This window comes from Mangifera indica, chromosome 10 (assembly GCF_011075055.1).
Source record: "Mangifera indica cultivar Alphonso chromosome 10, CATAS_Mindica_2.1, whole genome shotgun sequence".
NCBI lineage: Eukaryota > Viridiplantae > Streptophyta > Magnoliopsida > Sapindales > Anacardiaceae > Mangifera > Mangifera indica.
The window spans coordinates 2,303,614-2,326,277 of record NC_058146.1 but is presented as its reverse complement, the minus strand read 5'-3'; the positions used below and the strand labels follow the sequence as shown (position 1 = coordinate 2,326,277).

The window sequence follows — 22,664 nt, the reverse complement described above, 5'->3', positions numbered from 1 at the left end:
TTTTATCAAGCCAAAACATGAAAGGGAAGGATCACCATTCTACAATATCCATTTTAGGACCTAAAATAAAATAAGTAACTACGATGTATATATGTGTGTGTGTGTGTGTGTGTGTGTGAACTATCATTTTTATAAAATATATACTTACCTACGTATGGTTTTATTAAATAATTTTTTTAAAAGTCAACCGCCTTTATTTTCAACTATATAAACCTTGATATTTATGTCAAAAATATACAACTCAATTTTATACAACTAATTTTTTTTTCTTGTTCCTCTTTTTAAAAATATTTTCAGAAAATCTTGCATCTTCTGTATAGGATGAAGTACTATATAGCTTCTAGTCATTGCTTCGGATTAACGCTTAAGGTCATTGGTTTTTGCCTCATTACCCAATTCGCAATTTCGCACCCTCTATCTAAAGCCATAAGTCTTGCTCTTGTTTAGGTAGCTACTTCAAGGTCGCACCTCCCCCTTGCTCCTAGTCGAGCTCATGCTGACCCTGTCCATATTTTTTGACAATGTAAAGTATAAGCTACATATAAAATAAAGTATAAGACATAAGCTAAATACAACATAGATATAAACTACATACTCCAATATTCAAGAAATTAATTGGTACCTCCTCAAAAAGAATTCTGCAAGCTTTTAAATTAAGTAAAATGTTGGCTCTTTTAAAATATATAGGAGATAAAATAAAGTGTATTTAAAAAAAAAAAAAACTTGTGGGATCCATAAAAATTAATTTTTAAATAGGGTTTTCTTATTTTAAACAATCACAGAGGCCGGGTAAAGGAGATCCAAGTTCTCAATGGCCCAACGAAGGAGGCTAGGAAGAACCCAAAATGCCCAAACTCCTCGCCCGAAATCTGCCGCTAATTCCATCACCACTTGGGATTTAATCACAAGAAGCTGCCAAATATCTGCCTCGTTGAGTCTCTCTTCAATGTCATCTCTCGAGACCATCTCTATCAAGCTATCTTTTCTCTTGATTTATTAGCTGAAAACGGCCTTTGCTTGCACTCAAAAACCTAGCCTTTCTCTTGCAACAATGTACCAAAACAGATTCTTTGAGATTGGGAAAATGGGTCCACTTACATTTGGAGTTAACTGGGCGCAAAGTGCCCGATACGTTTTTATAAAATCCCTTGATCAACATGTGTCTCAATTGCAGAAGCGATGTTGGCGCATTTAAGGTGTTTTGTAAAATGTCTTCTAGAAATTTGTATAGTTATAATGGTATGCTTTCTGGGTATGCTAAATTGGGCCAAATGAAGGCCGCCAAGAAGTTGTTTGATAAAATGGTTGAGAGAGATGTGATTTCCTGGAATACGATGATTATAGGATATGCACGTAGTGAGAATGTTGGTGAGAGCGTAAGGCTCTTCAAAGAGCTGAGGAGGTTATGTATTGGATACAATGAGTTTAGTTTTGCTGGTGTTTTGACTGTGTGTGTAAAGATGGAGGAGCTGAAACTTACTAAGCAAGTTCATGGGCAGGTTTTGGTTGCTGGGTTTTTATCAAATTTGGTGATCTCGAGTTCTGTTTTAGATTCATATGCGAAGTGTGGAGAGATGAATAGTGCTAGGAGGTTGTTTGAAGAAATGCAAGTTAGGGATGTTCTTGCTTGGACAGCTTTGGTTTCAGGTTATGCAAAATGGGGGGATATGGAGTCAGCTAGAGAGTTATTTAATGAAATGCCTGAGAAGAATCCAGTTTCATGGACAGCTTTGATTGCGGGTTATGCCAGAAATGGTTTTGGGCGTGATGCACTGGAATTGTTTTCAAAGATGATAGTTCTTCACGTTAGACCTGATCAATTCACATATAGTAGTTGTCTTTGTGCTTGTTCCAGTATAGCTTCACTTAGGCAGGGGAAGCAAATACATGGTTTTTTGATACGAACAAAGTTTAAACCCAATACAATAGTTGTGAGTTCTCTGATTGACATGTATTCAAAATGTGGTTGTCTTGAAGTTGGCAGGCAGGTTTTCAAATTTATGGACGATAAGAAAGATCCTGTTTTGTGGAACACAATGATTTCTGCTTTAGCACAACACGGGCATGGTGAAGAAGCAATACAGATGTTTGATGACATGTTTAGATCAGGTTCAAAGCCAAACAAGACCACATTGGTTGTCATTCTCCATGCATGTAGCCATTCAGGTTTAGTACACGAAGGACTTAATTATTTTGAGTCCATGACTCGTGATCATGGCATTGTTCCCAATCAAGAACATTATGCTTGCTTAATTGATCTCTTGGGTCGAGCAGGATGTTTTGACCTGTTGATGAATCAGCTTGAGAGGATGCCGTGTAAACCTGATGGTCGTGTGTGGAATGCCATAATAGGTGTATGTAGAATCCACGGAAATATTGAGTGGGGACGAAAGGCAGCTGAACAACTTATTGAGTTAGAACCTCAATCTTCTGCTGCCTATGTACTGCTTTCAAATATATATGCTGCTCTTGGGAGGTGGGATTTGGTTGAGAAGGTAAGGCACCTTATGGATGAGAGACGGGTGAAGAAAGAGCAAGCAAGTAGTTGGATAGAAATTCATAATAAGGTACATGCTTTCACCGCATCAGATAGGTTGCATCCCTTGAAAGATGTAATATACTCAGTTTTGGAACAGTTAGCTGGCCATCTTGAAGATGTTGCTCTATCACTTGATACAGAGAGGTAGATGATTGTCGTTTTATTCTTTTCTTGTTTCAATGGAGGCAGAGCTACGGGAACTAATTTCTGCTCAATCATCCATGACTTGTAACATTTTTGTTTACATTGTCCAGTGATCCGGCATTGTAGCGGCAAAGGCTATATGTTTTTAAGATTCTATACTAATAAATCTCCACAATGATACGATTGAGTGATTACTTCCAAAGTTTAGATAGTTGACCTCATGGAAGAGAATATATTTGATATTGTAGTGTTTGTCAAACTGTTCGTTCAATAAAGTTAGTGAAGTTTTTTCCCAGTTTCATTCTCCATATTTCGTGTACTTGAGTTTTACCCATCATAGTGTATACTTTATCTGTAATTTTTCTTAAAAACCATGACTTCACAACTTTAGTGCTATCCGACTCTGGTGTGAACTTCGCCAAACTCGTTATACATAAGATTGAGATTGATAGAAGTTGTTAACTGGTTTTTCAGGTTGTGTGTGGTCATGGCTGAGACCTTAAGCCACCTAAGATTCGCATTAATGTATAGGCACATCTGTATGTGTACAATTTTAGCTGATCACATTAAGGAAAAAAAATTTGTGCTGCAAGTAGCCATATATAATATGATATCCATTACTCAGTTTAAGGTGCTGCTTATTTTGTGGACTTACGTGAAATGTTTCTTTTGACCCCAAATTATATGATTAGAATAAATTAACCTCTGCAAGATTTTCATTTTCCTATAAAAAATAAAAATGATGATGAATCACATGGGAGTGGCAAATTTATATGAAGATCTTTCACTGTATGTATATTATTTTGTTCTTCTTCATCATTTGTAAACTCTTTTATGAAGCAAGAATGTTACTGTTGCATCTGGTTAGTGACTGTCAAATGAATGTTGCATTTTTCTTTTCTGATCAGTGAATCCAGAAACAGAAGAAAAACTTTATATTACAGGTGATGTTCTCTTTTATTCTCTTGTTTTGCATTGTTGCATGTCACATAATTCAAGATTTTAGCTCCTGTTAAAGTCAATCATTTGCTATGACTGCTAATTGTGAATGCACATGGTAGACCCCATGGGCCATAACAATACAAGCCCCTCTTGATTACTTTCCGTTTGTCTGATTAGATGGCCAAGCTCAATTCCTTGGAGTTTTGTAGTTAAATAACCTTCATTCAGGTTCGGGCTTCTTTTTCATCCATAAAGCTAATTTCTTACTTCATAGACAAAAACATGTTTAACAACACTTGTATTTTTTCCTAACCATTTATATTACTTATCTTCAGGCTGAATTGAGATGAATTTACTGATGAACTTCTGTATCTTCACTAATTAGAGACAAACACATCAGTGGGCCGTGTCAAATCCTAACCATTTGTATTACTGATTTCAGGCTGGATTGAAATGAATTTACCGATGAACTTTTGTGTCTTCACTGATTAGAGACGGTGGGTTATGCTAGGTCAAATCCAACATAATCCGCCGTGCCTATGGACCATGCCTTGCTAAGACCCACCAACTATCAAGCCTTGCAGCCCATGCTCATATGCACGCATAGCAAGGCTTGTAACACAACCCGAGTTCCCCTAGACATGCCTTTGTGGACCTTAGCAAATTGGCACAGTTACTTTTACAAACCAGCTATAACCAATCTAATTAGCTTAAATATGCAAATATTAGTTCCAAGCAAATTGGCACACTTACTTTTACAAACCAGCTATAAACAATCTAATTTTCTTAAATATGCAAATATTAGCTCCAATCCAATTCGCCCAACTGAAATCAATCAAAATGGAATTATCTTAAGTGAGCTAGTCAATTTGATTGGATTTTAGTCATCCTTACATAAAAGTTTTCATTCATTTAAAAACTGCAGAGAGATGTATTGAATTTTAGATTAGAGCCATATATCTTCAGTTATCTTGGTAGTTTGAAGCTATAAAAAGCCACAATAACTTAATCTTATTAATTGAAAATGGCTACCAAATAAGCTTGAGTTGACAAACAATATAATTGTCATATAATCTATTCAATCACAAGGGCATTGTCAATGATACATAAAATACAATGTCTGCTACACAGAATTTCCTACTTGCCACAAAAGCAGAGATGCAGAGTGCGTAAACCCTTTAAACAAGATGTGTATAAATGATTGAGTATTGTATCGCCAAATTCAAGTTAAATATTATGTGACATTACCCTTTTATCTACAAAATTTATATCTCAAATCTTCCTCCAGTTGTTGGAATATTGAGGAGAATAATCCTGCAAAGGAAGTAGCTTAAAACTAGGAATAATGATAGATATAAGAGACTTCCATCACCAAAAAGTAATGTCCCCAAACAGGACAGAGTGACAGAAAAGAATCATATATTTAAACTTATGTTTATGGAATAAGTGTTGATGTTAATAAAAAGAGTAAGCTACATATGCTAAAAAGAAGTATGAGGTTTAGATTTGACATGATTATCTAAGAATTAGTAAGGAATGAGACTGAAATACCTGGAAGTACATTATCTCTGTGTAATGATCCTTTCATCAGAAGTGTTCCAGGGATTTGCTGAAAGACCTTTAAGAGTAAAGAGCAATTATGCAAAGAATCTAATGATATGAATCATGTTTATTTAAGGATAAGCAAGGGCACCATACTGAAACATGAAAACGCAAGGAATTTGGAGTGTCCAAACAACTTGAACTATTTGATGCCTCTTGCAAATGTTGGATACTGGAAGCTTCATCAACATGATTTACCACATTCTTCTTCAAGATTGCGTTACAATGATCCTTTAAGGCAGTGATCTACAAAATGAGATTAAACTACACGTTAGCACACATATGTATTATATACACCATAAATCTGACACCACAACTAATAAAAAGGTGGTTTTTCTTACATCGATAGTAAATAAGGAGGCATTCAATTTACAGGATGCACCGGAACTGCAGAAAAAGGACTCTATTGAATGTAACACATCTACTGCACTGAATTGGCGTTGAACACCCTACATAAAGAAATATTTAACCATGAGATGTTACATTAGCTGGAATAATAAAAACTTGTACTATGTAGGATTAAATCAATGCAGTGCCTTGAAAATTAATTTGGAATTACCACAGAAATGCATGTGGATATGAAGTACATGGGATCCATGTCTGGATAAAAATAGTTTAGCTCAAATGAGAAGTTATTAGCCCTATCACATTATAATCGGAATAACTGCCATGGAATTTTCTTTTTAACTTTTTCTTCATATTCTGGCTACAAGTTTCCCAATATCTGGGTGTAAAAAGTCAAAACCTCCAAAGGGGAAGATAAACCCAATCAGACAAGCTCATTACTACCAGTGTACCATAGATGAAACTGAACTGTTATCTTCCATTCCAACATTGCGCAAGATAAGCATTAATTTGACAATTTTTTCAATTTGACTCCGATCAGCAATTGTACATCTTTTTAAAGTATATTATTAATGTTAGAGGTTTAATTTGAACAGGGGGCCAGAGCAAGTATACAGCTTCTGTCATGCACTATGTGATTCCTCAATTTGAAAATGAATAGTTTTAAGCTTATAAAACTAGAAAATAAAAAGTTTGTTGAAGTTGAAAGAATAAACTTTGCTGGAAAAAGAGGAAAAATTAATAAAACCTCAAGCATGAAAGACAAGTTTTTCTTTTCAGCCACATGAGGTGATACTATCTTCCTGGCAGGAGGCACAAAAGACCAAGCAAGGCCCCATCGAGATGTTTGGCCTTGGACAAATTCAGTTGTCTTTACTATTGTAACTCCAACTTCCCGAAGCTTTGATATTAAAAACTTAAGGTTCAATTTTCGCCCAACCATAGAAGTATACCACCTAGAGAGAAAGTATGAAACATTTAAAAAAAAAAATTAAGATTCATAGAAGGAAAAATTGAGCGTAGGAGATGGATTAAAGCTGGATCAATATAAAGGAAGCATACCGAAAAGTCTGCTTCAGTTCAACACTATCTTCAATAATACGAGAAATAAAAGCCCTTTCTCCTCCTGGGCAAACCATCTCCTCGGGAGTTCCACCACAGGAAGTTTTTGGATTCAGTCCTGCATCCTCCATGGTCTCAAAAAATGGAGGATTGCACATGCAGAAGTCAAACTTCTCGCCATCCCTAACCACACCAGAAAGTATAGGTGGTCCGTGATAACTCTTGTTTGCAGCAGTAGACTGATCATATGATGGCAATGGCAAAGGCTCTGCCTCCTCATCAGTATGGCCACTCACATCCAATTTACTTTCAACAAGTGCTGGCTCACCATTATGTGGTTCCTTGCTAGAACTAGTGTTATGACAACTTTCAACCTTTCTAATTTCAATTAGTTCCGAAATTTGTGGATTACTTTTTATGTTTTTCTCAGCCGACTCTAGAGCTACATCAGTCACATCTGCATGCAATTCAACAACATTGAAATTCAATTGACTATTGCAAGAGGGAAATAAATTGTAAAATTTCCAATGGGAATGCTACCTGACCCAACAAAACTCCACCCGAGGAGAGAGGCACCAAGAAGTGGGTAAATGCAGTTTGCTCCAGTTCCAATATCAAATCCTCTCACATTACTGCCCCTGATGTCACTTTTTGGAATGATGTCAGAAGAGAGAAGATCTTCAATCCAATGAATGTAGTTAGATCTGTTGGGTACAGTAGGACACAGCTGCCCATCAGGAATCCACCTAGATGATTGATTCAAAGTAAACTTCTCATAAACAAAACCCCATCAGGAATCCACCTAGATGATTGATTCAAAGTAAACTTCCCACAAACAAAACCCCATACATCAAACCATATCAAACTAACTCAAAGAAAAAACTTAATTCCAACATAGCAATGATCCAAGAAGGCTCCAAACAATGAGATATAACTTAAACCAAAGATTAACAGCCCAAAGTCCAGGAAGAATTTCACCATTTCAAGCCATGGTCTAGTTCAAAAAGCATTGATCCATGCAAAAAGCAATATACTATATGATTTTCACTTTTTTTGTTAAACCCAGAATCTCCCCCACTTGACTTGCATGAATTCATAACCAGGACTCCAAATAAACAACTTATGTAAGCATAAAACTGAGAGTTTAAATAGGTAGCTGGCCCTGAGGAAGAGAACCTCACACCTAATGAGAACAAACCATAGGCCTACACACTCAAATAATTATCAAGGTACCAATTGTTTACTACCATGTCAAACAATAGCTGCAACAATGAATTTTCAGACAAATGATACTTGACTTGATTGTGGCATTTCAATTTCCTAATACGACTTTAACAAACACACAAAATGTAACGAAATCAGAAAATAATAATAATAATAAACAGCAGGATTGCCCATAAAAATCATACACAAGTACACAAATTTTGGTCAATCATCTCAAACAATTTAACAATAAACATTTAAGAGACGTCCACTAACAGATAAATTAGACCATATCCATCCCTGTCAAAGATTCCACGAACTGCCCTAAAAAAGCAAAACCCAATTAAAAACAGGTTTAATAACATAGAAATGATAAATTACCAATTGAGGCCATGATCATGAAGGAGTAGGATCCGGGTCAGTTCTCGAGTGGCGTTGAAGTCGGTCCAATTAATCCTGGGTCGACCGTCTCGAGAGTAGAAAACAAAGGGTTCAAAAGAGGGATACAAAGAAGCCAAGAGAGCGAAATCTGGTGGGTTCTCGGCGTATTTGTTTTTGGGGTGGATAGTGGGTCTCTCCTCTCTCCTCCTCTTCTTGCTCGCCATACAAACCTTTGGTTCTAAAACCCTAAGCTTGTAAAGTTTTGTTTTTGTTTTTTTCCCTGTTTTTTGGCGGGAGAACTAAAACATACATTTTATAACTAATCTTTTTTTTTTCTCCAAATATAAACCAGAATTAAAATATAAAATAATTTTATATATTTGTTTTATTATTATTATTATTATTATTATTTTTACTAAAAATTTTCCTTTGGTAAAGCAACTTTATAGCTTTCATTTTATTATTTTTTTCATATTTGCTTCTACCAATATAAATATATATACATATAATTTATCAAAATGATGAGCACTAGGCGAACAACAACAAAGGTGGATAGCTGAAGAAAACACAAGCAAAAACTACCCTAATCACAAATTCCAATAATGTTTATCCAACTATTCTCAAGAAAAAAAATAGCAATTCAAACCACGTATAAATCTAATTATACAATAGTTCAAACAAATCAATCAGAGGAGAGGCTATAAAGAGAGATCAGAGGAGAGATAAAAAGAGAAAGGAGGACGACCGATGGTCAGGAAAGAAGGGATTGGTGCCAAAGGAAGAGGAACAAACCCTAAGGGGGTTTTTGTCACTTTTTAAACCTTGGGTTGGAGGAAAATATAAGTTTTCAAATATAGAAGAAAAAAATAATAAAACTTTAATTTTTTACTAAATAACGATTTTTGAAATTTTTTACAAAAATTTAATTGTGGATAGATATTTAGGTTTTTGAAAATTGATGAATGAAAATTTGGGAATTCAGTATACCTTGGGTGGGAATAAGTCTTTTGGCCTATTAATAAAGGGAAAATGTGACATTGCGACGTAATTGTGAAAACATATAATTTGTGTGTTAATATAGACTCAGTTGATTGACAATATTACTCATATGTGTCAATAAAGACTAAGAGGCGATAAGTGCAAAAGTGATAAGGGTGAGTGCAATAGGTGGCATGGTTACAGAGGCAATAAAAAGAAGTTGATGATAGAGATCAAAGGATGTAAGACACAACAATGATAAGGAAAAACAATCGACGACTAGTGGATAAGGGAAAGCAAAGAGTGATGTAATCACACAAAGCCAAAACACAAGTGTGTCAACTTGCGATTGCACACAACAACAAGGACTAGACAACTTCAAGTGAACAAATTTGGACAATCATTCCCAAATTTGGTGGGAATTAGTCATTAGACCAAAATTAATTTCAATTGGCAGTACTGTTTTGCTTAGAAAAACGATATCCAAGGTCGGATTGACGTGTTTCTGTCCTGAGACTGGGTTGACTAAGAAATGTTTAATAAAGAAAAGTAATCAGCTATTTATTATAAACAAATGGATTAAAGCCTCGAATCACAGCCCCTCCAAAATTCCTGCTTTAATAGAAGTGAAGGAAAATGATCAATGTTTTTGAAATTTGATTAATGATCAAATTGATTATTTCACTTATTTATAATTTGATTAATTTAATAAAAAATCGATTGATTCAAATTATTATCAAATTATAATGAATAAATTTTATTTAAAAATTTATAAAAAAATAAAATTAATCAAGATATTCAAACTTATGGAGATTACTCTTTTTAATTTTATTTTTTCTTACAAAATTTTAAAAATTTGTCAAATCTAATAAAAAATCAAATTATTAAAAATAATTAAAATTTAAAAAAATTCAAATTTTTGGTTAAATTTAATTAAACCTAGTTTTTGATTGAGTTAGACCAAATTAATAAAAAAACTGATTTTTAATATTAATCCAATTATACTTAGAACCAGTTTCGATTGAATCTATTGATCTGATCCGATTTTAAACTCACTGAAAATGAAAGCAGGAAAAAAGTAAAGCCTATCCATTGTAACAGCACGCTGACTCAGCTCCGGACCCGTCATCTAGATCAAATCTGGATAAGCATTTCTACTCACGTATTTCTATGTTTTTTTTCTTGTCTTCCATCTATATAAACTCCCTTATATCATTCTCTTCTTAGCCATCTCAAATCTCTCTCTAATTAAATGCTCATGGTTATGGCTGCTTCTGCTTCTTCTTTGTACGAGGTTCTGGGGATCTCAATGAGCGCAAGTGGGCACGAAATCAAAGCTGCCTACAGGCGGCTAGCCAGAATGTATCACCCTGACGTGGTGGCTATGAGCCAGAAGGAAATCTCTGCAACCGAGTTTATCAAAATTCATGCTGCTTATTCTACTCTATCCGACCCCGATAAAAGAGCCAACTACGACAGAGACCGCTTCCGGCGGAGACACCCAGTTGGTTTTTCTTCTGCCGCAATGGCCTCCATGTCCAGGTTTTCCGGAGGGTACAGTTCCAAGCGAAATTGGGAGACTGACCAGTGTTGGTAGATTTATCAAAAACTGTAATTCCTGTAACATGTTAATTATTTAGTTGATTTAGTGTCAAGATCAGGCTAACTCAATGCCCTATTTTTGTGAGGGCTTGTGTTAAGAAGTTTGCAGAGATCGATGTTCATTTTCAAATTTGATGTCCTTTGATTTGGAAATATAGGCATATAGCTAGAGTTGTATCATCTTTTTCTCTTATTTATGAGTGGATAAGTGTTGTTGTGTATATTTGGTGCGACTGGCTGTTGGATTTAAGCTTTCAGAGGCTTCCAGTGGCGAACAGCCAACGCAAAGGAACTAAAACCAGTCGTACTGGTTGGTTGTGGTGGAGCCATGTCAAGCTGGCGATGATACACTTTCCTACTAGTCAAACTGTTATAAAATTTCCAAAAATAATAAATATCTATAAATAGGATCATGCATGGACTATATAAAAAAAAAGAAAAAACATTTTTGTAAGAACAGATATTAGCAAAACCGATGAAGTTTTAAAATTTAAAAAAAGAAGTCTAAGTTTGGAGGTTTAACCCTGTTAAACGATAAATTAATTAGTGTATTTTATTTTTAATTAATATTTATTTTATTTTTAATTTAAAATTATTAAATCATATGATAATATATCAATTTATTTAAATTTTTTATCATTTAATTATACGTAAAGTATTATCGAATGACAAATAAACAAAAGATTCAAAACAAACTTTAAACCTAGTTTATTCTACAATGAAAAGAGATAGGAGTATTCAACTAAGGGTGCGAGCAAACCGAACCAAATATTGGTTGACTTGAGTTTGGTTCGATAGAGTGGTTTATGGTTTGAGCTCAGACATTGTTAACTTGAGCTCAAACTTACTATAAAATTATTTTTTTGATACTTTTTTAAAAAGAAAATTTTTATTTAAGTTAAATTATCTTTTTTACCCTAAATTGATCATGTCAAATAAAAAAAAAATCTAATCTAGCAATTAATTTTATAATTATTATATTAAATAAATTTAAAAAATTGATAATAAATTATTTTCAATGAATTTCAAATATAAACTATTTTTATCATCCGACCTATCCTGTGGGGCATATAGATGATTTCATTCATGACTCGTTTGTAAAGTCCTTTGTTTTCTTATGAATCAACCCTGCAGTTTGCGTGGTCAGATTCTCTACATAGAGCAGCCAGTGCCAAGACCCACAAACAGCAGGCGTTTCATAGAATTAATTATATGGGCCAGTTAAATTCTTTAAGAACCGAAACATGATCCAGTCCATCGAAAGAACAAAACAAATGACTGATACAGATGATTGGTCGGACAAAACGACAACCCGAAAGGGGCCACAATTTGTTTACTTTGTACGTATAAACAGATTGATGTGCTGCTTGGGAGACTTGTTGGTGCAAAAATACGCAGGGAAATATACGTGTCAAAATGCAATTGACTCTCAAATTCAAATTTTCAAATGTGAGACCCATTTAACTTTGGGGCTAATACACCACTCTTTGTAGGTGGACCGTGAGTGAATTGTGGATTCAAGTTGGGTCAGTAAAGCCCATTAGTCCTGTAGTTAGCCCATTTTTGTTCTATTTTGCATTTTAAATGGTACAAAATGTATATCCCCAATAAACAGCAGTCCTTTATCTTGAAAGACAATTTTACCAAAAAATACAAATAGGGAAACTGACAATTTCCACCTTTTCCTTACCTCAATGATACTTTATTACTCACTTTAAAAATGACATTTTCTTACCATTCTTTTTCCAATTTCTCCCATCAATTTTGACTGAAAAGAATAATTAAGTAATTTTCCTATCTAATTTGAATTATTTAATTTTATTATTTTTCTTTTCATGATCTTTATTTTATTTTTGTTTTTATTCTTCTTCACTTATAATTCTTTTTCTATTTTTACAACCAACGCAAATTCTCTCACCATCTGTAACATATGGAGCCCCTCCACTCAATTGTGACAATTAATGTATGCTCATCCCATATATTACAACCTCAAAATGATACTCCATGTAACATTACATGTTTTAGTTGAGTTCGTGCTCACGGATAAGGTGAAATAGAATGATGCCATTGCAATGATATTTGTGGATGATTTGACATGGGTGTAGTGAAATATTAGAGGGAGAGTTGAAGTGGGGCTTGTGGAGGCCTTGGAGGGTATTTTGGAGACACAAAATATTTAGAAGTTTTGAAAGAAGAAGAAAGGGTAGGACTGTGATGTCTATGCTGATAGAAACTATTCTACACTGACTTGACTTAGTGCCATTGGTTGGTCAAGTTGTGGGCTTGAGTGCAATAAGGTTTTAGATTTGAGAATAAGATGTTTTATTTGGGTGTATTTTTTGAAATGTTTATTTGATTGTCACTTACAAAATTCTTACACAGGTTGTGATAATAAAGGGTGATAGTAATAGTTTGACGAGGACAATTATGTAATAAATCATAAAAGGTTCTATCGTTATTTTAATATTATTTCAAGGATATAAAAGTAATTAAATTATCCTTAAATAATTTTGCTGAAGGGTGGAAAGTGGTCCTCTCCCAGGAATTTCTCCCCACAAAACTTAATTAGCCATGTGTTTCTATACAGTATTATTGCATGCCCTTTTGTTGGCATTGTAAAATTTCAAAGCACCGGAGATTGTTTAGAACTTTTCAGCGTGGATTGATAGAGACCTGCAGTAGAGTAAATGAATGAATTTCCTCCCAACAATGAAAACTTAGCAAGCTATGAGAAATGAGAGCTCCCTTATTCATATTCTAGACGACATCATTATTGAGAATTCTTTTTTCTTTTTCAGGCTGAAACAGTAGCGAGGAAGAAACCAACATTCATTCATTGAATGAGCCAGCGTTTCTAATTAATCCACGTTTTGAACGACACAATATATGAATAGCAAGAGGAAATTTCCAGGACAGAGAGTAAAATAGGGGCACCAAGTTTGTCACTCTATATAAGCCTGTAAGAGAAGCACATGTAGATGTAGTTTTTTGTATACCGATTCTTCAGAAAAACTGACAGAAGCCCAATTTCCAGTGGGCACCACAGTTCAAAAATATGATCTCTCTGGTGTTATCTTAAGGTTGCGGAGAAGCAAAATCATGTCACTAGTATACATTCAAAGGGTACAGTACTTGGTTGGACGCTTGTGATAACCAGAGTACATGAAGTGATTCATTTGTCACTCAATATTGGATTTATGTATGAGTTGGTTTTGTCTGATCAGCTGTGAATCTTCTATGAACTTTCCATGGATACCTTTGGAAAGCGAAGTGATGATGATTGATGGATATACTCAAGTACGTGCAATTTGAGTTTCATTTTCAATAATTCATCACTTCCTATTTTCCTTCTGTTTTATGTGATCCGTGGCTCATTGCTATACTGGCTTTTCTGCCGTCCACATGCCTTATGTAAGCGGGTTCATGATTATCTGGTCACTCATAAAGAGAGGTTGCTTGAAAGATTTGTATTTTATATAATGCATGTCATAATTGGAAGAGATTTAAGCTTTTGATATGCAAGGAGCAGCCTGACTAACAAAAATTACCCAGAAAGGAAAAAAATTAAGTAGTTACTTCTGTTTAATGCTTTTGAAAATTGTTTCTTCTTTTTTCATTGCAATATCAGCAAGAATAGACAGTTTGGCTTGAACCCATCAAAATCAAAGAGGATTGTTGTTTAATCTTGATACCGTTATGGTTTTAGAAGGATAAAAAAAAAAAAAAAAGGTGATATTGCATGTCTTTGGCTTGAACTAGACTGTCCCTGCTTGGGTCAAAAAGATTGTTGAATTTTGGATATATTACTTGCTACAATCGTTAATGGCTCAAAATGTGGATGGATTATTTCTCCTAAGAACAGTGAATACAAAGTTAATCTGGTGGTGGCTATGTTGAACCATGTTGAAATCAACCATTGCACCAAAAAGGTTATGGGTTTAGTCTTGAAATGTTATTAGAAAGAATTTAAACTTTCACTTTTATTTTTAGAATCACTCTTCTTTACCATTTAAGTTATCCCTTGGGTTTGACCATAATCCTGTTGCTGTTAAGTTACCTGTGACTGAACAAATATGTGCCTGCAGGCTTCACAAGGACAAAATTAGAAAGAACTGACAGAATACAATCCTTCAAACTAATTGTATGGCTTAGTTAATCTAAAAGTTTTTGAAGGTGAATTGTTACACCTTGGTGATGATGAACATGATAAGCTAAGTTAACATTGCAACAATTTTTTTTTTTTTTGAAGGGCCTACCGTTAGAAATTTTCAAATGTGATCTAACATTAATTATGATTTTAGTTTAATAAAATCAAATAATTGAATAATCTAATATCAGTATATAAATAAACATGAATGATCAATAAAGATAAGTTTGATACATTTAAAAATTATGATTTGGATTGTTATACTTAAAAACATGAGTGTGGGTTTTTGGATTGTTACAACTTTTCCCATTAAAAGCTGTTATAAGGGGAGGTTTTCGGAGTTTAAAGATCAGTCATAATGTATAACCAATTTTTAGGGGATTTGCAAAATAGTCCTATCCATTGATACATGCTGGTTCATTTAAGTTATTCAATTCTTTATTATTGGTTTCAGAGTTTATCAAAAGATTCCCTGTATTACTTTTACCTCTTTTGTGTTGACCAGACATGATCACATGAAGATGTCGGTTCACCTCGAGCATGATAATATGATAATACATTCTAGGAAGTTGCTTAAACTGATGCCTATTTTTAAAAGGGTACGTGAATTCAATGTGCCGACATATTTTGGTGTGATACTTGAAGTTGATGGCCTTGTTGAAAAGACTTTGGATTATATTAGATTGCCCACAAACACTTACATCTTTTCACATGTGATGTCAAAGCGACAATATGCACTAATTATCAATCTGAGGAGAAACAATTGCCAGGATTAAAGACGATGAAAGGTTGCAGGTTGTCTTGTTCCAAGGCTTCATCTAAAATTGCAGGATTCCAGCTTTTTTTTTTTTTCTTGTGCGATTTGGAAAGAAAGAAAGAAAGGAGAGGGCTTGAACTAGTATACAAGATTGATGTTTTCTCAGCTATGTGGACATATTTTAGGCGAGGGATGCTTGTGTGAACCTCAACATATTATGTTTCAACAACCATGATAGCCTTAGTCACAATATCAGCAACTAAACATTTACATGGCAATTTTAATACCCTCTCTACGAAATGTGAGACAAAGAAAGACAGCAGAAAAAACTTTCAATGAACACATTTTGTTTAAAAAAAAAATTTATTTGGTGACTGTTGTTTTCAAACAATGCCCCCACCGTAGTTTAAGCTTGAGAATCTTCATTACTTTAGTCTAGTTTTTGCACACCAAAATGATAAAAGTAAATAATACACGGTCATGTGATTGGTCTTGTAACTACTGCATTAAATATTGTTTATGTTTGATAGTTCAAACCACTATAATTTTGACGCAACTTATAAGTAAGAGACATTGACCTCTGAGAGTTGAACTCTGAAATTTTATCTGTTGACTTGTCTTACTGGTATACCAAAGGGTAATAAATAACTATGAATGCAAGTTTTTATTATAGTATATTGTAAAATGACTAATAAACAATGAGGGCATTATTCATAGGCACGAAATTCAAGCTCTAAATATAGCTTTTCGCCTAAAATGTTCATTGCCCACTAAAAGTGGCATTACAAAGACAAAATTCCTCTAAATTTTGGCCTATTCTCCAATCTTAAGAACAAATATGGCTCTCCAGATTGTTCTTTGCCTTTCAAGTTTTAACTGTTTTTAAGTTATATCGGTAATGGGATTTATTTAATTCAATCACTTATTTAATTAGTTGGCAAGTGTAAGCCAGTTGGAAAATTTAAGGCAATAGGGCTTTTTTGAAGTTGTCTTGTAATAGAAAAGCTCTAAATTTTTTAGACCGAACATTTCACTTCTATATATGGCATAAAGAAACATGGTAGCCATCTTTTACAAGTAAGTTGGAGAAAATCTCGTTGCACTGTTCAATTTTTACAAACTTAATCTCCTTTTTCTCATTCCTTTTACCGCCGGAGCCGCCACCCACACCACCACCAGCGCACCACCTTTACACACCGGCTGCTAACTGTTATGAAAACCCAATTCAAATCTCATAAATCAACAAAGAAAGACGACATATTTCATCGTTTGTAGCTAAACCCTGTGTTGTCTTTTTCATTTTAGTCCGCATTAGGCCATGGCGGACCTCGTGAAAGAATTGGCCGTGCCAATTCAGTTGGCTGACCTTATTGTGAAGGCGGCAAGCGAGGCATATTGCTTTAAACAAGATTGTCAAGAGCTGAAGGCCAAGGCAGAGAAGCTGGCGGCGCTTTTACGCCAAGTTGCACGAACAAACAATGTGCCCTACCAGCGTCCAACTTTGAGAATTGCTCATGAAACAGAACAAGTTCTTGATAAAACCTTAGCTTTAGTTGTAAAATGCCGGGGAAGCTCAATCTTGAAAAGAGTTTTCACTATTATCCCAGCTGCAGCATTCAAGAAGTCATCGATGCAGCTTGAGAATTGTTTAGGAGACGTTTCGTGGCTGTTGAGAGTATCGGCGTCGGGAGAGGATCATGACGATGAGTATCTTGGGCTGCCTCCGATTGCAGCCAATGAGCCAATCTTGTGTCTCATATGGGAGCAAATTTCCATTCTTCATACGGGCACCTTGGAAGAAAAATCTGATGGGGCTGCATCATTGGTTTCGTTGGCTAGAGACAATGATCGATATGGGAAGTTGATTATAGAGGAAGGTGGAGTCCCTCCATTATTGAAACTAGCAAAAGAAGGAGGAAAAGAGGGTCAAGAGAATGCTGCAAGGGCAATTGGCTTGCTGGGGCGTGATGCTGAAAGCGTCGAACAGATTGTGAATGCTGGTGTGTGTGCAGTGTTCGCGAAAATCCTCAAAGACGGCCACATGAAGGTTCAATCTATGGTGGCTTGGGCGGTGTCAGAATTGGTTGGAAATCACGGAAAATATCAAGAGCATTTTGCCCAGAACAATATTGTTCGATTTCTTGTTAGTCATCTTGCTTTTGAAACTGTTCAAGAGCATAGTAAGTACACCATTGCAAAGACTAGACAACCCATGTCATCGATTCATTCAGTATTGGTAGCTAGTAATACCACCAATGATGCCAACGATCAGAGCAATCAGAGGACGGCGCAACAGAGTGAAGAAAATTTAAGCAAAGTGCCTCATCCTAGTGGGAACCAAGGTAGTGGTAGTGCAATGTCCAATTTGGTTACCAACATGGCTCAGGAAGGCAAAATCCCTACCAACTCAACCCAACAACAACAAAGGCAACAGGGTAATGCTGGGGGGAGAAATAACAACACTACAACTCAGAACAATCATCAACATAAAGGGCAAGTTTCGCTAGCGGTGACGAGTATTACTAAAGGGAGAGAAAGTGAAAGCCCGGCTCTTAAAGCGGAGATGAAGGCAATGGCTGCTAGAGCCCTTTGGCAGCTTTCAAAGGACAGTCTTACTATATGCCGTAGCTTAACAGAATCAAGAGCCCTTCTGTGTTTTGCAGTGTTGTTAGAGAAAGGTCATGAAGATGTTCAGTCTTATTCAGCTCTGGCATTGGTAGAAATCACAGCTGTAGCTGAAAAAAATACCGAGTTGAGACGCTCGGCTTTCAAGCCCACCTCCCCAGCTGCCAAAGCTGTTGTTGAACAATTGTTGCACGTCATAGAAAAGGCTGATTCAGAGCTCTTGATACCTTGCATCAAGTCCATTGGGAACCTTGCAAGGACTTTTAGAGCTTCAGAGACGAGGTTTATCAAACCATTGGTGAAGCTGCTTGATGAAACAGAACCTGAGGTTACAACGGAGGCCATAATTGCACTTAACAAGTTTGCAACGACTGAGAATTACCTCTGTGATGTGCACTCCAAAGCCATTATCAGTGCAGGAGGCACCAAGCATTTGATTCAACACGTCTACTTCGGAGAACTAATGGTTCAAATTCCAGCATTGATGCTTCTATGTTATGTTGCCATGAATGTTCCTGAAAATGACACACTTGCAGAAGAAGAGGTGCTTATAGTACTTGAATGGTCATTAAAACAGGCACATTTGAGTGCAGAACCCTCACTGGAATCTCTATTACCAGAAGCAAATAGTCGGCTCAAACTCTACCAATCCAGGGGGACAAGAGGATTCCATTAAGATTCATACAAACAAATTTTGTATTGTAAATTTATTAACCATCTCCACTCCCTTCAAATGTATATAATTTAGCGTTGGTGTGACTACAATTGCCAGAAGTACATTGCCCCTCTTGTTCTCTCCCTCCTGTTAGACCCTTTTGCATTGGCTACCAAATTAGAATTCTACCCTGGTTTGACAATGCTTCAGCTTATCGTCTCCAAGCTATTAGTTTGTGAATCTGGAAAGCACATTTTGAGGTGCTTTTCAGCAATTAAATACATCTTTTTTTTCTGAATACAGACATATTCATTGTATATTTTTATGGAGGAAACAAGATGCAGATTCTTCAACAGAATTATGACTATAACATTATTTCTAATATGAGGAGTTTTTAAGATATTAAGTTATTAATTTTTTACAGATTATGTTGTGCTGACTCGTAAATCTTTTTGCAAGAACCCAACACAGCTGTACTTGAACCATGCCCAATATTTGTGGGTTGTCCCGGCCTATTGCCGTCTCTAAATGAAAGGCAAATGACTCGGAATTCAAATTCTTAGGGCCTCATATTAATTTAATGAATGATAAGAGTATTATTTAAAAATCATATAATATAATATTTAATATATAATATATTATTCAATTGCACCATTATTAATTTCCGCGGTACATTGAAACAAGTGGGTTGTTGCAGGGAGAAACAGTAACGTAGCAGGTAAATCAACCACTACTGCAAAAGAATCTTTACTGAAATGATGTGTTGACTGCCTGATTTAGCTTTTCCAACGGACCAAAAACTCATCAATACAACTACTTTTTTTTTTTTTTCTTTTGCAGAGCTGCAAATTAAAGGCCACCCAAAGTGGTTGGTTTCCCAAATTTCCACGTCCTAATTATAAAAATGTTATTTATTTATTTATTTATAAATAATTAAAATCAATAATTTTTTTTTAATTTTTTTTAAATTCAAAAATTAATTTTTTTTCTTAGTTTTTAATATGTTTTAAAAATATATTTTTTTTAAGTTTAATTTTTAATTTTGGATGATATTTTCGATTCTATCACTGACAACCTCTTATTTCTGACACTTTTTTTTCTTTTGATTGTGTTTCTCTCATCATTTTTCTCTCTTTTAACTGATTATTTAAATTGAAAATACAAAGGATCTTGTTTTTACTTGAGAAGATGGTTGTCTTTCTAAAAGAAAATAACTTGTTTTCTTCTTGAAGACGATTTGAAGGAAGACCATCAAAGGAAGAGGAACCATCGAAAAAGAGAAATCTTTAGAGATGATGTTGGAGGAAGTGATTGGATATTAAAGTTAAACCTTAGAAGAGAAATGTGATTTTTTAAAACTTGATTTATGAGAGAAATTTATTATTTTTTAGGGTTCAGAGGATAAAAAAATGGAATTTTAATTTATTTTTAATATTATAGATAAAATAATAATTTTACCCGTAAAACTAACCGACTTATCAACTCATAAATGGGTAAATAAGATTTTCAAAATTAAAAAATGTAAATTTGAGAAAACTACATTCTTTGGGTGGGAATAAGTCCTTTGGCCTAAATTAAATTCAAAACCTCACTTCTCCGTCGTCATCGACTCATTTATATACAAGATATGACAACGACCATTTGATCATTTGAAAGAGTAATTGTTAGGAAAAATCTACTTCATCTCCAACCATTTATCTTAATTCTTTGTTTCTTTTTAAATTAAAAAAAAAAAAAGCTTGGCTCATACTAACCACTAAGCCTTCTCAATAAACCTCGACATAACCAATCATATGTACGAGTCTCGACACTTAACCTTTTACCATCTCTAGATGTAATAAATTTACTTTTTTTATTTTGAATTTTAAAATTTATATTTAAGCGAGAATAAAAATAAGACTTTTCAAACTTTATAGAGTTTAATTATAATATTAATTTGTATAAAATATAAATATTTTGGAATTTAAATTTAGGTTCTTATAACATGTTGTTTCTATTATAAAGTTAATCACTTTCCAATGAATATTCATAATGAACTATTTTAATTATTTTTTTAATAATTAAAAACTCTATTCATGTTTATTAAATAAATAAATCTAAAATATAATAATTAAATTTATAATTATTAAATCATATAAATTATAATTTTATAAATATTACAAAAGTTTTAACTGGATTTGAATATAAATTTTTATTTTAAATATTTTACTTAATTTTTGTTAATAATTATGTCATAAATAATTATTTTTATTGGTGTTAAATTGATAATTACAAAAATTAATCCTAAAGTGTGTGGATAAGGCCGAGGAAAAGGAAGAATCATGTGTCCTGCAAAGTTCTAACTGAATTTGAAAAGTGACTAAATTGTCGATTTCAGGTTTTCAATAACTATGTGGCCAAACGACTATTTCACACCCAAAGTAAACGGTTTTCTTAAATTCTCTATGTTAATTTTAAAATTCTTATTTATTTATTTATTTATAGATTGTTAAAATTAATAAAATTCTAATCTCTGAAAAATTTATCTCATTTTTTCTTCTTAAATTGTAAAATCTAACAAATTTTTCTCATCTCAAGTTTTAAAAAACATCATTTCCCTGTTAGAATTTTCAATTTTTTAGAGTTAGTTTTTAGGTGTCATTTCTTCCTCTCCGATGATCTTTAGGAGACGTTTCTTTCTCTTTGACGGGGTCTCTTTCTGACGGTTATCCTGGACACGGTCGTTAACGAAAAAGACCGTGTCTAAGATAACTGTCAGAAGGAGGTCACGTCGAAGAAAAAGAAGTATTATCTGAAGGTCACCGGAGATAAAGAAATGACGTTAGAAAACTAACTCTGAAAAATTAAAAACCTTATAGGTGAAAATGTTGTTGTTTGAAACTTAGAGTAAAGGAATTTTAGTTTTTAAGGTTTAGGAGAAAAAATAAAATCTAATTTAAGTTTATTTTTAATAATACAGATAAAATGATAATTTTATCTTTAAAATAATTAATTTTAACCGATCACGGTTAAATAAATAAAATTTTTAAAAGTAATTGAGAAAAATTTGAGAAAATAACATATTTGAGTGAAAAATAGTGCTTTGGCCTAACTAGGTGTAGCAGACTAGACCAGACCAGGGGCACGGTTCAGAAATGGCAGAGTCCGGTGGTACTGCCTGACTTCTCAAACAACAAGCTTTGACCAGACCCCAGTTCCCTCACGGATTAAATAAGCTTTCAAACTTAAGACATTAAATTATTTCAAAATTATTTTCAATTTCAGATAAACTATAAAAATGTTAAATAATGTTAAAAGAAAAGAAAGATAGTAATAATGATGGCCAATAAGAATTTAATCATAGGAAGCTAAAAAGTTAATAATAATTAGATTTAGAGGGAGAGAAATCAGCTGTGGTAAGTCCCATCCTACACATCCAAATTATAATATAATGCTTTGTTTGACCGGACTTTTAAAGTTTCGCTTTTCTTTTACCTATTTTGCCCCCCACTAATTTCCTTAAAAAACGAGCGCATCCTTGCAGATTGGATAGGACAGCCTTTTTAGTAATTCTTCCTTTCTCTTGGGGTCCCACCCACCTTCCGCACATGTCTTCATGGGGTATATTTTAATTTGCTAAAAAGCTTCGAATTTCGTCTTCCCAAAATGCCCTCATTGTATGAATGGCATTTTCAGTGTACAG

The 22,664-nt window shown here is 34.2% G+C and overlaps 4 protein-coding genes across 4 annotated transcripts; 3 read left to right on the top strand and 1 right to left on the bottom strand.

Moving 5' to 3' along the window:
* Positions 1-793: 793 nt before the first annotated feature.
* On the top strand, positions 794-2,978 carry LOC123227152 (pentatricopeptide repeat-containing protein At2g21090). Its single transcript, XM_044651837.1, has one exon. It carries the CDS (start codon positions 1,158-1,160, stop codon positions 2,685-2,687), a length of 1,530 nt encoding a protein of 509 aa, XP_044507772.1. The 5' UTR covers positions 794-1,157; the 3' UTR covers positions 2,688-2,978.
* A 1,693-nt stretch (positions 2,979-4,671) lies between these two features.
* On the bottom strand, positions 4,672-8,527 carry LOC123228120 (U6 small nuclear RNA (adenine-(43)-N(6))-methyltransferase). The gene is made up of 8 exons (XM_044653364.1): positions 8,219-8,527; positions 7,175-7,380; positions 6,635-7,091; positions 6,321-6,528; positions 5,569-5,676; positions 5,324-5,473; positions 5,177-5,243; positions 4,672-4,939 (listed from the first exon to the last, which is right to left on the bottom strand). Exons 1-8 carry the CDS (start codon positions 8,440-8,442, stop codon positions 4,878-4,880), a joined length of 1,482 nt encoding a protein of 493 aa, XP_044509299.1. The 5' UTR covers positions 8,443-8,527; the 3' UTR covers positions 4,672-4,877.
* Positions 8,528-10,397: 1,870 nt separating this feature from the next.
* LOC123228121 (chaperone protein dnaJ 11, chloroplastic-like) lies at positions 10,398-11,019 on the top strand. The gene has a single exon (XM_044653365.1). It carries the CDS (start codon positions 10,449-10,451, stop codon positions 10,791-10,793), a length of 345 nt encoding a protein of 114 aa, XP_044509300.1. The 5' UTR covers positions 10,398-10,448; the 3' UTR covers positions 10,794-11,019.
* A 5,698-nt stretch (positions 11,020-16,717) lies between these two features.
* On the top strand, positions 16,718-19,284 carry LOC123227441. Its single transcript, XM_044652235.1, has one exon. It carries the CDS (start codon positions 17,021-17,023, stop codon positions 19,001-19,003), a length of 1,983 nt encoding a protein of 660 aa, XP_044508170.1. The 5' UTR covers positions 16,718-17,020; the 3' UTR covers positions 19,004-19,284.
* The last annotated feature ends 3,380 nt before the right edge of the window (positions 19,285-22,664 follow it).